General features: G+C 42.4%; 1 protein-coding gene across 6 annotated transcripts in view; it reads left to right on the top strand.

The window, feature by feature from the left end:
- Nucleotides 1-13,659, top strand: part of INTS10 (integrator complex subunit 10) — a 37,132-nt gene extending 23,473 nt beyond the window's left edge. For 3 of the 6 annotated variants that reach the window (XM_088020981.1, XM_028124050.2, XM_088020980.1), the window contains 4 exons: nucleotides 5,581-5,660; nucleotides 6,948-7,110; nucleotides 8,005-8,098; nucleotides 13,240-13,659. In XM_088020981.1, coding sequence (XP_087877107.1) covers nucleotides 5,581-5,660; nucleotides 6,948-7,110; nucleotides 8,005-8,098; nucleotides 13,240-13,396 — 494 coding nt within the window. In that variant the 3' untranslated portion in view covers nucleotides 13,397-13,659. Of the gene's footprint in view, nucleotides 1-5,580; nucleotides 5,661-6,947; nucleotides 7,111-7,173; nucleotides 7,212-8,004; nucleotides 8,099-11,009; nucleotides 11,088-13,239 lie in introns of those variants that run through there. The other 3 variants (XM_028124056.2, XM_088020982.1, XM_088020983.1) reach the window with 3 other exon arrangements.
- The last annotated feature ends 2,419 nt before the right edge of the window (nucleotides 13,660-16,078 follow it).

The following is a 16,078-nucleotide window of genomic DNA, read 5'->3' as shown; positions in this document are numbered from 1 at the left end:
GATCTAACAATTATAAATATTCTCCTACCTTGGGAGCAGTCAAATATATAAACCAATTAATAACCAAATTAAACACATTGATAATAACACAATAATAGTAGGAGACGTCAACACCTCACTCACAGCAATGGACAGATCGTCTAAGCAAAAGATGAACAAGGAAATAAGGGCTTTGAGTGACATACTGGACCAGATGAACTTCACAGATATATACAGAGCATTTCTTCTTAAAGCAAGAGAGGGCACATTCTTCTCAAGTGCACATGGAACATTCTCCAGAATAGTTAACATACTGGGTCACAAATCAGGTCTCAACTGGTACCAAAAGATTGGGATTTTCCCTGCATATTTTCAGACCACAGTTCTTTGAAACTTGAACTCAATCACAAGAGGAAATTTGGAAAGAAACACTTGGAGGTTAAAGAGCATCCTACTAAAGAATGAATGGGTCATCCAGGAAGTAAAAGAATTAAAAATTCATGGAAACAAATGAAAATGAAAACACAACTGTTGGAAACCTTTGGGATACAGCAAAGGTGGTCCTAAGAGGGAAGTACATAGCAATACAAGCCTTTCTCAAAAAATTAGAAAAGTCTCAAATATACAAGCTAATCTTACACCTAAAGGATGTGGAGAAAGAACAATAAATAAAGCCTAAACCAAGCAGGAGAAGAGAAAAAGAGCAGAAACCAATGAAATAGAAACCAAAAGAATAATAGAACAGATCAATGAAACTAGAAGCTGGTTCTTGGAAGAATTAATAAGATGGATAAACCCCTAGCCAGACTTATCAAAAAGAAAAGAGAAAGGACCCAAATTAATAAAATCATGAATGAAAGAGGAGAGATCACTACCAACACCAAGGAGATAAAAACAATTTTAAGAACATATAATGAGGGGCACCTGGGTGGCTCAGTTGTTAAGCGTCTGCCTTTGGCTCAGGTCATGATCCCAGGGTCCTGGGATCGAGCCTCACATCGGGCTCCCTGCTCTGCCGGAGTCTGCTTCTTCCTCTCCCACTCCCCCTGCTTGTGTTCCCTCTCTCACTGTGTCTCTCTCTGTCAAATAAATAAATAAATCTTAAAAAAAAAAAACCATATTATGAGCAACTATATGCCAACAACTTAGGCAATCTGGAAGAAATGGATGCATTCCTGAAACTTATAAACTACCAGAACTGTAACAGGAAAAAATAGAAAACCTGAACAGACCCATAACCAGCAAGGAAATTGAAGCAGTAATCAAAAATCTCCCAACAAACAAGAGTCCAGGGCTGGATGGCTTTCTAGGGGAATTCTACCAAACATTGAAGGAAGAGCTATTACCTATTCTTCTGAACCTGTTTAAAAAAAAAAAAAAATGTAAGGAAAACTTCCAAACTCGTTCTTTGAGGCCAGCATTACCTTGATCCCAAAACCAGACAAAGACCCCACCAAAAAGAATTACAGACCAATTTCCCTGAAGAACATGGATGCCAAAATTCTCACCAAGATCCTAGCCAATAGGATCCAACAGTACATTAAAAGAATTATTCACCACGACCAAGTAGGATTTATTCCTGGGCTGCAAGGCTGGTTCAACATTTGCAAATAAATAACATGATACATCACATTCATAAAAGAAAGGACAAGAATCATATGATCCTCTCAATGCAGAAAAAGCATTTGACAAAATACAGCATCCTTTCTTGATTAAAACTCTCCACAGCATAGGGATAGAGGGAACATACCTCAGTATCACAAAAGCCATTTACGAAAAGCCCACAGTGAATATCATTCTCAATAGGGAAAAAAATGAGAGCTTTTCCCCTAAGGTCAGGAACACGACAGGGATGCCCACTCTCATCACTGTTGTTCAACATAGTACTAGAAGTCCTAACCTCAACAATCAGACAACAAAAAGAAATAAAAGGCATTCAGATTGTCAAAGAAGTCAAACTATCTCTTTTTGCAGATGACATGATAGTTCATGTAGAAAACCCAAAAGACTCCACCCCAAAATTGCTAGAACTCATACAGGAATTCAGCAATGTGGCAGGATATAAAATCAATGCACAGAAGTCAGTTGCATTTCTATACACCAACAACAAGACAAGGAAGAATTTAAGGAATCAATTCCATTTACAATTGCACCAAAAACCATAAGATACCTAGGAATAAGCCTAACCAAAGAAGTAAAGGATCTGTACTCTAAAAACTACAGAACACTTATGAAAGAAATTGAGGAAGACACAAAGAAATGGAAAAACATTCCATTCTCATGGATTGGAAGAGTAAATATTGTTAAAATGTTTATGCTACCCAGAGCAATCTACACATTCAGTGCAATTCCTGTTAAAATACCATTCACGTTTTCACAGAGCTGGAACAAACAATCCTAAAGTTTGTCTGGAAACAGAAAAGACCCGGGATAGCCAGAGGAATATTGCAAAAGAAAACCAAAGCTGGTGGCATCACAATGCCAGGCTTCAGGCTCTATTACAAAGCTATAATCAAGACTGTATAATACTAGCACAAAAACAGACACACAGATCAATGAAACAGAATAGAGAACCCAGAAATGGAACTCTCTGGTTATTCTCAACTCTCTGGTCAACTGATCTTCAACAAAGCAGGAAAGAATATCCAATGGAAAAAGAACAGTCTCTTCAACAAATGGTGTTGGGAAAACTGGACAGCAACATGCAGAAGAATGAAACTGTACCATTTTCTTACACCATACATAAAGATAAACTCAAAATGGATGAAAGACCTAAATATGAGACAGGAATCCGTCAAAATCCTTGAGGAGAACACAGACAGTAACCTCTTCTACCTCAGCCACAGCAACTTCTAGTTTGACACGTCTCCAAAGGCAAGGGAAACAAAAGCAAAAATGAGATATTGGGACTTCATCAAGATAAAAAGCTCTGCACAGCAGAGGAAACAGTCAACAAAATAAGAGGCAACCTACTGAATGGGAGAAAATATCTGCAAATGACATAACATAAAGGGCTAGTATCCAAGCTCTATAAAGAACTTACCAAATTCAGTACCCAAAAAGCAATCCAGTCAATAGATGGGCAGAAGATGTGAACAGACATTTCTCCAAAGAAGACATACAAATGGCCAACAGACACATGAAAATAGGCTCCACATCCCTAAGCATCAGGGAAATACAAATCAAAACCACAATGAGATACCACCTCACACTAGTCAGAATGGCTAAAATTAACAACTTAGGAAACAACAGATGTTGGCGAGGATGCAGAGAAAGGGAAACTGTTTTACGCTGTTGGTGGGAATGCAAACTGGTGCAGCCACTCTAGAAAACTCAAAAAGTTAAAAATAGAGCTACCCTATGACCCAGCAATTGCACTACTAGGTATTTACCCCAAAGATACAGATGTAGTGATCCAAAGAGGCACGTGCACCCCAATGTTTATAGCAGCAATGTCCATAATAGCCAAACTATGGAAAGAGCTGAAATGTCCATTGACAAATGAATGGATAAAGAAGATGTGGTTCATATATACAATGGAATATTACTCAGCCATCAGAAAGGATGAATACTTACCATTTACATCGACATAGATGGAACTGGAGGGTATGATGCTGAGCAAAAGAAGTCAGAGACAGTTGTCATATGGTTTCACTCAGAAGTGGAATATAAGAAACAGTGCAGCGGATCATAGGGGACGGAGGGAAAACTGAATGGGAAGTCTTCAGAGAGGGAGAAAAACCATGAGAGACTCTTAAGTATAGGAAACAAACAGTTGCTGGAGTGGAGGTGGGTGGGGGGATGGACTAACAGGGCAATGGGCATTAAGGAGGGCATGTGATGTGATGAGCACTGGCTGTTATAGGCACCTGATTAATCATTGAACACTACATCTGAAACTAATGATGTACTGTATGTTGAGTAATTGAATTTAAATAAAAAATAAATAATATGTAACAGAAAAGTAAACTATGTGGCATAATATATAATTTCAAGTAAACATTTTTATTTTTAAGAAAAAGAAGAAAAGGTCTTTGTGAGTGGTAGGTAGATTTATTAGGACACTAAAATTTCCTAGAAGACAAGAGCATGATAGTCTTGATCATTATTGAAGCTGTTTAAGGTACATGGGAGGTTTTTTAAAAAAAAAAGTATAGCCCAGACCCCTTCAGAAAAGTGTGTCTCTGAAACAGAAGCAGATCAGGTGGGTTAAGATTAGACCTAGCTGACTTCAAGACTTACTTTAAAGCTATAGTAGTAGAGATACTGTAGTGTTGGCATAGAGACTGACCGATGGAACAGAATAGAGAATCAAGAAACAGATTCACAGAAGCAGAAATCCAAACTGACCACAAACTATTTGAAAGGATTCTCAACCTATTAGCAACATGGGACATTCGGATTAAAACAGTAAGCTACCATATCAGACAGGTCAGAATGAGAGTGGCAATACTGTTGGTTGTGAAGACACACATTGCTCGTCTCCTCTGGAAGGTGTATAAACTCATACCATCACTGTGGAGACCAATTTAGCCATTCCAGGTCGAACATCTCATTACCTAGTTACATTCCTCTTCTAGTTAAATCCCTCAGATCAATGCTTTTCAAAGTGGGTCCTCACCCCCCGGGTAATGAATTTCAACCATTTTCTTCTTTTAATGAGGTAGAATATAATATTATTACTAAAATGAGTTCATCTCCTGTAAAAAGGGTAAATTGTATTTCATGAACCTTTTGTTTTAGATACATAAACATATGTAAATATGTATGTACAGGATCTCCATGATTTCTTACTAATTTCATCCTCAGGGTAGAGAAGGATTTAGGATATAAAGAGCACACACCATAAAGGAAAGGATTAAGGTCTTGGTTTGAAAACTGTTGCCTAAAGTTTCTTTCCCACAAGTGCACAAGAAAATATATATAAGAATGTTTATTTTAGCATTGTTTGTAATAGAGAAAAATTGGAAATCTCACTGTCCACCACAAAAGAATGGATAAATGAATTGTGGCATATGTAAAAAGCAGAATACTGTATAAACATTGAAAATCAATGAACTAGAGCTATAGGTATTAGTATCAAAAACAGTTTGCAGAAGGATGCATACAATATGACAACCATTTATATAGTAGACTGAAAACTTGCAAAACTTTCCTCTTTTGTTGCAAAGGAATGAAAAACAGCGCCTTCAGGATAATAGTTACTTCAGGGAGAAGGGAAGAGGGCAGCTGACAAGGTGCACAAGAGGTTTCAGCTAAATTTGTGATACTTTATATTAAAATCTTTAAAGCAAAAACTTAACATTTTATACAGCTGAGTGTTGAGCACAGTATTACAGACACCTGTGTTTGTTTCTCTACATTTGAAATGTTTTGTAATAAAAAGTATTTAAGCAAGGTTAGGGAAGAAGATTGATAAATGAAATCCAGAGATCATTCAAAAACCAATTTCACCATCACTTAAATATACTCGTGGTTTAACTGTATTTGAAATCATGTGACTGTTGCTTATCTTTTTTTTCTGGAAAGCATCTTAAATATATGCTTTTCAAAGCTGTTTTCTTTGCTCATAACAGACATATTGTGGACTTTTGCCCACAGGTTCAGATCTGAAGTTGCTGCCTTGTACCAGCAAGGCTATCATGCCGTTCTGCCTGCATCTAATGCTGGCTTGCTTTAAGGTAAGCTGAGAGCAGGGGCGCCTGGGTGGCTCAGTTGGTTAAGCGACTGCCTTCGGCTCAGGTCATGATCCTGGAGTCCCAGGATCGAGTCCCACATCAGGCTTCCTGCTCAGCAGGGAGTCTGCTTCTCCCTCTGACCCTCTTCCCTCTCGTGCTTTCTATCTCTCATTCTCTCTCTCAAATAAATAAATAAAATCTTTAAAAAAAAAAAAAGGTAAGCTGAGAGCCGAGTAGCATGAACGCAGTTTAATTTGGAACACTGTTCTGATGATCTGGAGTGACTTGGTGTCGTGGGGAGAGCACATGGGCTAGCGATGAACAAATACCAACTATGGACTGCACTAGGCACAAATGAGTAGGAAATGATCCCCATCCTTGAGCAGTTTACAAATAAGCATGGGACAGTTATCCAAATAACCTGCCCATAGAGATGGTCAGTAAATATTTTATGAATTAACGTATGTCAGAATATATTAGCTAGAAGAAGAGATTACAAATGCCCTTGTGTTCATAGAGGGATGGCAAGTTTGTTATCCTAAAGATGGGGGGGCGGGGGTGAAAGCATTTCAGGCTTTAGGATGAAGACCAGCAGAGCTGGGAAGGTTTACAGGCTGTTGGAAGAACGCCAGGCCCTTGGCTGCAGGTGGAGCAGAGCCTTAGTGTGCATTTCACCCAGGTTTGTGAGCAAGAGAACAGCAGTACTGGGTCTCTGTTTTAGGGCTGTAATTCCCAGACTTCACTCATTGCTAGAATCCCTTGGGGCAACACAAACAATTTAAAAGTGTGATTTGGGGCCTAGCTGCTCATTTAGTCCTTGGGCCGGTTATGCGTTTCACACTGCCACTTCCTTCCTTGTTGCTTGCTGCCTTTCTGCTCCCCAGTCCACGTTCTCCTCCAGCCCTTCTTTCCTACTCGCCTTCTGGCCCACTCGCTACCCGCAACTGCCCCCTTCAAAGAAATCCCCAACTTCTCTCTGCCCTACAGAACTACTCAGCTTCTCTCGCCCTTTTCCCAAAGTCGAGCTTCAGGCCTGCCAGGCGTGTCCCGCTCCCGTCAGGATGCTCAGTGACCTTGTTCCCAGCACGAGGGAAGCCAGGCTTCTGTGGTTGGGACCCACCCCCTCAGAAGGCAGTTTTGTTTGCATGGGGCAGGTGTGTGTTCTGCTTTGTTCCCTCGATCACATATTTTCATATAGCGGCATTTTTTCAGGAAGTGCTATTTGGTATATTTAAGATCACTCCATGATTTCCTTTTCCTTCCAAGTCTGCACAAATCCTTGTCTTGCAGCTCCGAGCTTTCGCGGACAGCAGGGATGACATGGCGCTGGGCCACGTGATTGTCTTGCTTCAGCAAGAGTGGCCACGGGGAGAGAATCTTTTCTTGAAAGCTGTCAGTAAGATTTGCCAACAAGGAAATTTCCAATACGAGAATTTTTTCAACTATGTTACAAGTATCCTTTTTCCTGTGTGAGCATAAGAAATTCTGACTTTTTTTTTTTTTTTTTTTTTTTTAGAATAAATTCATGGTACAAGAGTGAATGAATCATTCCAGGTAGAAATACTGGTTTTCACTATTTTGGGGGAAGAGAGGAAGAATGACTAAAAATGGGCCTGTGGCAGTTGGTCTCAATGAGAGTCCTAAAAGGCTTCACAGAGGTGATGCACGGAATCAGGAATACCAGTCAGCTCAACTCCACTTTCCACCTCCAGCGACTTCTAGGCAGGTACCCAAGATGCCTACATTAATAGCCTTCAGGTTCCTGAGAGGCCCAGAGCGGCTGGTGAGGCCAGAGAATAGAGTAGTTCATGGGCCTTCATCTGTCAGCACAGGGCCTCGTGGGACCTCTCCTGGGGGCACTGGCTGTCCCCCGGGGTCAGCCGTTAGAGCACCGTGTCACAGCTGTTACAACTGCCACTGAGAACCCACCACCTGTGTGGCCCACCCCAGCAGCTGCTTTCGGCCGTAGGGAGTGTCGTGTTTCATACGGTTAGGGAAAGACCACCTTCGAGTTGTGAGGGACGTGCTGTCCTTGTCCAAGCACCGTTTCCAGGGATCTAGCACCCCCACTGCCTCTTTCATTTCTTATTAAGAAAAAAGATTTTGCTGTTACGATCGTATAGAGTCTGTTTAATTAGCATCTGTAGGAGAAACATTTATCTTTACAAGGTGGTCTGGTTGGTACAAGAATCGTCAGTTTGGGAATCAGACCAGCCTGGGTTCCAGTACTGACTCTGGTTAGCGGGGTGGCCTTGGGCAAGTCATTCGGTCACTGCCAGCCCGGTCCTCCTCCGAGAGAGCAGGGCACCTTGTTTCTGCACGTGGTTAACCTGAATCTGGCCTGCAGATATCGATATGCTGGAGGAATTTGCCTACTTAAGAACTCAGGAAGGTGGGAAAATTCATCTGGAATTACTGCCCAATCAAGGAATGCTGATCAAGTAAGTATGCTGTCTTGCTCTCCCATGCTAAGCGCTCACCTTTTCATGTGCTTGTAGGAAATATTTGTAAGTTTCTGTAGTTTTGAGAAGTTTCACAGAAAGGAATCCAAACCTGGTCTCTGTTTTGGAGAGTAGATTTGATTCTGGGTACCTTTTGAAATTTGGTGTTTCCTTAACTACATTTCTGATAAAGCATTGTTTAAATTAAATTTCTGTCACTTTTGAAGGCTTTTCACTAAACGGAAGTCTCATTCATGATATCTTTTCCTTTCCAAAATTTACAGGCGAATCCTATAAATTTTTGGTGAGACATAAATGTTTTTAATTAGGAAAGAGCTATGCTTAATTAAAGTTGTAATGGATGAGGAAAAGCTACACTCTTTATTTATAAACTGTACTTGGATTTCAGTATTTATTTGAGGCCTTCCCAAGCAATCATTGCTTGCACAATACAAGGGAAACTAGCTGGGTCTAGTGCCTCTTAAGAAAAACACCCCTGCCCAAGAAATAGTGGTGGGGTGCCTGCTCTCGGGCAGTGCCCTCTCACACCTAGATGAAGTTAGTGACCATTTATGATTTTTAAATAGCTCATAAATCTTGCTTCTATCCTTCAGTACTCATTGTAGTTTGGATAATAGCTCCTCTGTGCTGTTAATGCCACGTGTAGCTTTATTTTCATACTCGGTCCTTCGCGTCCTGCAGATTCAGCATGGCCGTGAGTCAGTGTTAGAGTCACTGCAAGAGACGGAGCCCCAAGTGAGAAGGGAGCGGTGCTAAGGCTGAAAACCTTGTCCTTTTTCTCTCAATTGCGAAATGAATGAGTTTTCAGTTGTTGAGAGCGAAAATCCACACCTCCTTCTGTCTTTATAGAGCCTTAGAAATGTTGAGAGGGAAGCTTGAGATGTGCATTGGGATATGTATAATCGCAAACATTACTTTGCTTCTATTGAGAAGAGGGTCTTATGGAATCCATTCTAAAGAATGGGAAGATTAAGTGGGGTTTTTGTCCTTCGTCTTTAAATAGTATTAATAGATATTCTAAATGTCTAAATTACAAGACCAAGTGCTCTTTTTTGAAAACACGAGCCCTTTGTGTGTTAGGTGGCTTAGGCAAGATGGGCTGGACACGCTCATCTTCCCATCTCCATCCCCTTCCCTAAGGCTGCAAATAAAAACTAGGGGGCAGACAATGCATGGTAAAAATATTCTTAACAGTGGTCGAGAACAAAGATGACTTGTTGATATGGGAACTTAGGTAACCCCTTTTGTGGGTTTAAAAATAAAAGATTTCCAGGTTTTGAGTCTGGATATATAAAACATACCTAATATTGATAGCTTTTTAGTTAATTCACATTAACGCTTAACTGTACAAATTATAATATAGGCATCAGCTACATTTGCTTAAGGTTAAGCTTATAGATGATATCTCACTTCAGATAGTGCTTAACTGTGGAAATACGAGTGAATGGACTGTTAGAAAATCAACAGTTGGATCTCAAACTTCATTATACTGAACCTTTCTTCTGTAGCCAGTTTGTATCGAGCCAAACAGTGACATGGTTTCATGCAGACAACCCCTAGGACAAGGAATGAAAGCAGGCTCTCTTGGACACCAAGATAATATCACTGTAAAGAGTTGTTTAGGGCAAGGCAGGGATGCACAGCATGCATTTCTAGGCTTTGGAGAGAATTCCAGGCTCTTCCACCTTGGTTAGTATAAACTTTAATGTCTTAGAAGACCATTAAGCCTCTTAGGAAACCTGCTGTTCTGTCTGTTTGGAAGCAAGAATAGGGATTGTTACTTAGGGAGCTGACCTTCTAGAAATTTGCCCAGTCTTCACCGTGCGAGTCTCAAAGTTCATTTGAAGCCTGCATTTCAGATTACTTATGCATAACCAGCGGGAGAAGCAAGCTGCATAGAGCCAGAGAGCTCTTACTAAGGGGGTAGGACTAGAATCTTGAGTAAAACTATCTATATTCCTTTTCCCTTTGGGTTCCAAACAAATTCTCTGACACCATCACAGACCTTTTGGGCGACGCCTCCAGCCGAGTGGCAGAGGTGTCATGAGCAGTGCACATGCCCTCCCCTTGGGTAAGGTTGTGAGTCCATCCTGGTCTGCTCGGATGCTAGTGGGTCCCAACCTGAGGGCACCCGGGGCCTGACCAACAGAACAAAGACGCTTTGTCCTTACGCATTTTTAAATAGAGAACTATTTCTTTGCCGATATTTGCCATAGTGTACCAATGTACCATAGTTGCATTAGACTGGGTGAAAATGGAAAAACTGTGTCCTGTGCACTAAATCTTTGTTTCGAATTCTGTTAAAGCCATGGGTCCCAGACTTCTTCCCTCCCCCCGCCCCACATCTGTTCCTTTTCTCAATACTTTTTGAAATTCAAGCTCAACCTTTCTTGATCAAAAACATTGCCAGCCCCTCTAGTCGTCCCAGAAGGGCCTCTTCTGTTTGGGGCTTCAATCCTGGCAAAGATGGTTATCAAAAGCCCCCGAGTTTATCTCTGGGATTGGCGGGGGCATGAGCAGAATGGAGAGTGAAGGAGGCTGGATTCAAAAATGTGTCTTCTCAAGCGTGACACCCTCTCCGCACTGCCGTTCAGTTGCGTCTCGTCGTCCTCTTCCTTGGTGGTTGCTTTTACACCAAATCTCGAGTGGGCCTGAGCTCGGGGCCCAGGAACGAGATGCTCTGGACGTGCCCCCACAGCAGGTGCAGGGAGAGGACTGCTAGCTTCTCCCGTCCTCCTGAAGGACACCGCTGAGGCCGGGGGCCCGTGGAGGTTCAAGGGTTTCTGCATAGTCTGTTCCAGTCTCGTGCATTTTCTCTGGCGTGTTGTTTTTGCAGTGCAGGGTGAGTCGGTGTGGGTGTTTGAATGCTGCTGTTTGCTGTTTTTTAAAGGCCTTCTAGCCCTCCCATGGGGTTACTGCAGCAGGAATTCTTACCTGTGCTTCAGCCCAGCATACAGACTGCTGACAGGTACCACGTGGAAAAACACCTGCTCATAGTGTGCCGTTTTGTCAACATGTCGTACTGCCCATGGTTTCCAGCTCTCTGTTCCTCAGTGCTCTTTTTCATGCTTTATTTATTTTTTTAATTTGTTCCGCATTCCTTGGCAAACCATCTGGTTGTAATATTGTAACATTTCTTATTTTTTTTCCATAAGTTGCCAATGTTTTTGTGTTCGATTTAAAAATCATTATGGATCTGGAAAAAAAAAGTTATATAAAACTGTGTTAGATTAAGCACACATTAGGTTAGGCTCTAGACTGTGATTCTCTTTTGATAAAACATAAGGCATTCAGTCATAAATATTTAAGGATGCTGGAGCTCATTTTAAGTAAATTTTTGTTCGTGGATTGTCGTATTAGTGAGCAGTGTTGATGTTCTGGTCTAACCGGGCCTTAGTACAGCATTTACTGATTTTTCAGACCTTCCCTTTCTAAACTGAAAATACTTGGTATGCTGCATTTATTAGCTGATTTCTCCTGTCCTTAACCACACAAGCTAACTAATGCTCTTCTTCATCCAAACTCACCAGAGGGATAGAGACCGATAGAAATATAATGGAATTGTACTGCTTTATCTGTAGAAACAATACCATTGAACCATGATCAGCAGGACACGACATTTTATTATATTTTTACTAGCACGAAGGGAAAAGTTTGCTTTGAGCTTTCAAAGCCCTTTAGCTAGTTGTCTGCAAATACCAGTAATTCTCATTTGCTCAAGGGTTGGCTTGCATCAGGGGTTGCAGTCTGGGTCCTAGAAGAACAGGATCTCGGGACGGCTCCAGTGGGTCCACGCCTATTCCCAGTGGGCCTCATGGGCTCAGCCTCCCTGACCCCACGTCCTTATTACTGAGTTAACCAGCCGACTTCACTAGAAACGTCCCCAAAGAACTGTGTTTTCTCCCTGGCACTGCTGCCGTTTGCGTAGTTCTTCCAAATGCCCGTGGGCATTGTAGACTGTCGTGTAGGTAGTATCTTTACTAGTCTGACAGAGCCGAGTTTTGTTTTTTCTTCTGTTGCATTGCAACTTTTTGACTTCTGCTGTACTGTTTTATATGACAATACACAAGTTAAAAAAAAAACGAACATTTTAGAGTGGTTTCAACAGTTTTGTTTTGGCCAATACATAAGAATCTAATTTTAAATCCCTGCTACTGTGTCTGAGGGAAGTTAGGCAGTCGAGGTGGGGAATGGAGGTGCCTTCTATTGGTCTAATCTACTAAACTACTGACCCGGTAGTTGAAACTCCTTTCCTTTTAACAACCCGTTGAGTTTTGCTAGATTTTTCTTTTCATTTCTTCATTTTGACATCTTAAGTTTTCTGGGATTTCCTTTGTGAACTCCTTCTCCACAGCACAGCTTTTGGGCATAGCTAGAACTTTTCCCGTGCTCCACTGACCCTTCCACAGACGTGCATGTCTCCTGAGCACGTGGACCACATCTGGTCCCCAGTAGGCTTTTGCAGGGCACTGGCTGTTCTTCAGTGAGTCAGCTTCTCTCTCCCCACCCCTGCCAGACTCTTGTCTTGGGACCTCCAACTCCTCCTGCTGCTTCTCAGACAGACGTGAGTCTGGATGGGCTCAGCATTTAGCAGAGCTGTCCTGTTCTGGCATCACCGGAGAGCAACGCACTTGGAACCCCAGTGGCCGAGCACAAGCCCCAGGCCTTTCTGAGCCTCATCACAGAGCCCCAGGCCCCTGCTTAGTGTGGTGACTGGCTCATTCTGGCTTCCCTCCTCCCTGCTGCTGCCTCTGCACTCGGCTGCCTTGTCCACACATGAACTGTGGGGCCATGTGGACTGGGCCCAGTTGACCCAAAGTGACAGAACCGTGCACAGGTCAGCAGAGGGATGCATAGTGTCAGAGCTGCAAGAGTCCAGAAGCAATTTTACCAGACGTTTAGATGTTTAAAATAGCCTTTTACCGAGTGGGAAACATGTCTCTAGTTTTATGTCTTTCTGAGAAGGAACGGGTAGGGGGATTGTTTGGGTAGCGCTTTTCTTCCTTTTTGCATTTTTTTTACTTAGATTTCAGTCAGGTTTTACTCCTGCCCCAGAAACACTGACCAGTGGTGCCAGCGCTAACTATGGTGTCCATCTGTTTCCCTGTCCCTGCCCTCAGGCACCACACGGTCACTCGGGGCATCACCAAGGGCGTGAAGGAGGACTTCCGCCTGGCCATGGAGCGCCAGGTGTCCCGCTGTGGCGAGAACTTGATGGTTGTGCTGCACAGGTTCTGCATCAATGAGAAGATCTTGCTCCTTCAGACTCTGGCCTGACCAGAGCCCTTTCCGCCAGAGGAAAGGCAGCTCCGAGCCGTGGCATTTTTTGTGAAGACATAAAGCATTATTCATAAATGTTGCCATTACAACTCTTAGAAAGAAGAAAACCTTCTGAATTCCAGCTCCTTGGTTGCTTAAAAGTAGTTCCCAAGAGTCTGAGACGCTATTTCTATTTTTCAGAGTCATTTTTTGTAATTTTTGTAAAACAAAAGAACCTCTTTTGTAAATAAAAATCATCCTAAGTTTGGGGCTTTTAAAAATGTATTTCAATTCTTGGTGAGTTTCTGAACAAGAGTGTGCTTTACTTAAATGAATATTATTCATGATCTCAAGGTCTTATTCATAGTTAGGCATTGGTAGGTATTACATATCAACATACTTTCAGACCTTTTCATTCAGGAAGTTTTAATACCAAAAACCTTTACGCCAGAATGAACTTGAGTGAACTTCCATTGAGGGAGCTGTGGGTGGGGGTCCGACGTGCAGCAGCCCAGGGAAGGCACCTCCTCCCTCCCGCCGAGCCCAGGTGCCCTGTGGCGTGGCTCCCAGCCCTGGCTCTGCCCGGCCTCTTACTGCCCTGTACTGAGACAGGTTAACTCCCCTGTGCCTCAGGCTCAGCCTTGAGACACAGAGATGATGGGACTTCCCTCACAGGCTGTGAAGACTAAGGTTTCCCTCATGTGACATCTGTGGAAAGGCACCTCGTGTGTCCCGCTGGGCCAGTGTTAGCTTGCAGGTTTATTTTCTTCTTTGCCTGCCCTGAAATATATCAGGTAAACATCTAACAAATGCTTGTTTCTAGGGGCTTGATTTTACTTAAGAATGAGAGGGCTAAGAAGTTAGTTACTTTGCATTAAAAGTTTTAGATCTACAGTTGACCCCTGAACAACGGGGGGAGGCATCTGGGGGCGACAGCACACCCCCCACCCACCCACTGCATAGTCAAAAATCCACCTATAACTTGATTCCCCAAAAACTTACTAATAGCCTACTGTTGACTGGAAACCTTACTGACCTGGAGTTACTCACCTTACAGTGAGACACAAAATGTTGATTAACACGCATTTTGTATGTTATATGATTTATATACTATATTCTTAAAGTAAGCTAGAGAAAAAATGTTAAGAAAATCATAAAAATACATTTATAGTACCGTACTGTAAAAAATCTGTGTATAAATGGACCCATTTTCAAACCTGTGTTGTTCAAGGGTCAGCTGTATTAAAATCAATAAAGTGGTTTAAGTAGTAGACATCTGATCTCAGAAAATATTCCACCTACCTCGTTTTAAAGTGTTTATCAATTTAATATGAGTTGATTACAAATATATAAACCATCCTGTTGTTTTGATTGAGGAATGTGTCGGCCCCTGACAGCTTTCAAATTAAACACTCTCTTACCTTTTGGTTTTATACCTTCCTCAGATTAGTATTTGGGGGCAACATACATCAAAACAAGACTTTCTGATACCCAAATGTGTAGGCACCAGATAAAAAAGAACCACTCTTTTTTTTTTTTTTTTTTAATTCAGAGGTGCCACTCCTGTGTGAAGAATTGCAGGGGAAATGCCATAGAATAAAATGGGAACTCAGACGGAGTTTGCAGACAAGGCAGGGCAGGGCAGGACTGCTGACCTCTGGCTCCTGAGGACCCATCCACACCTCTTGCACTGAGACATGACCAAACTCCAGCACAGCTTCTAGCAGCGTGAGGCCGCGTACCCAGGATGACCCTAGACCCCCTTAAAATGCCCACCTGAGAAAGCTGCACACTCACAGAATGTATTTGGCCAAAACATGGTGATGAGCAGATAGGTCCCTGAACCCCCTCCTAGAGTTATTTTTAGAAAGCTGGCAATTATAAATCCTTCTGCTGCCCTTTGAGTTGTGAAACTACCACCGGAAACTATCTCCATAAGGACCCAAGATGTCTCCAAAACATAAATATCCAGGAGGAGAAAGGCCTAGTTCAGGTGGGCACCTCGCTCCAACATTCCCCACCACCTCCCATCATAAAGATAGGGGGAGAAGCTCCAACTCTCAAATCCACATGGCCTTGTCACACAGACCAACCCCATCACACCCCTCGCTGCCTTTCCCTTAGCACCCCAGCCTTTAAACAGTTTCCAGCCTTTTTTTCCAGGGAACTGGGCTTAGTCATTGACCCCTCAGTGCAGTCAAGTCTGCCCTCACCCCTTCATTAAAATGGCTTTGTTTCTCTTTGACACAGGTCAGGCATCACCTGGAATTAAACTGACTCCTGGGCAGAACTGTGTCACAGGCAGGATTTGGCTACATGGAGGTACAGGTCTACAAGCTAAATGACACTTGGAGTTTAATATCAGCAGGAAAACTATCCTGTCTCGAAATAAAAGTGCATGACTACAAGTAATCAAGGACAAGAACAAACAGCCATAAAAGGTGGGAAAACCAAAGACCTGATTTTCTGTCCAGCTCTAGTAGTCCGGACAGAATTCCACCAGAACCCGAAATGGTAATGGACACTGTGGGAAGCCACACGCTCCACCCTGCAGGGAGCAAGGCCAGCTAGCTGTCCTCAGAGCTAGCACTTTGGATGGAATTCTGGAGAGGAAAGCCAGCAAGATAATGGCATCTTTTTGTCAATGGCAGTGTTCTGACATACAAAATTAGATAAAGGATTTATGAGGTCTGAGGCACT

This window comes from Eumetopias jubatus, unplaced genomic scaffold, assembly GCF_037043125.1.
Source record: "Eumetopias jubatus isolate StellerSeaLion01/CBP00866 unplaced genomic scaffold, mEumJub1_p1.0 scaffold_2, whole genome shotgun sequence".
Classification (NCBI taxonomy): Eukaryota; Metazoa; Chordata; class Mammalia; order Carnivora; family Otariidae; genus Eumetopias; species Eumetopias jubatus.
Note: the sequence above shows the minus strand (reverse complement) of the source record. Positions and strands in the feature narration are given on the sequence as shown.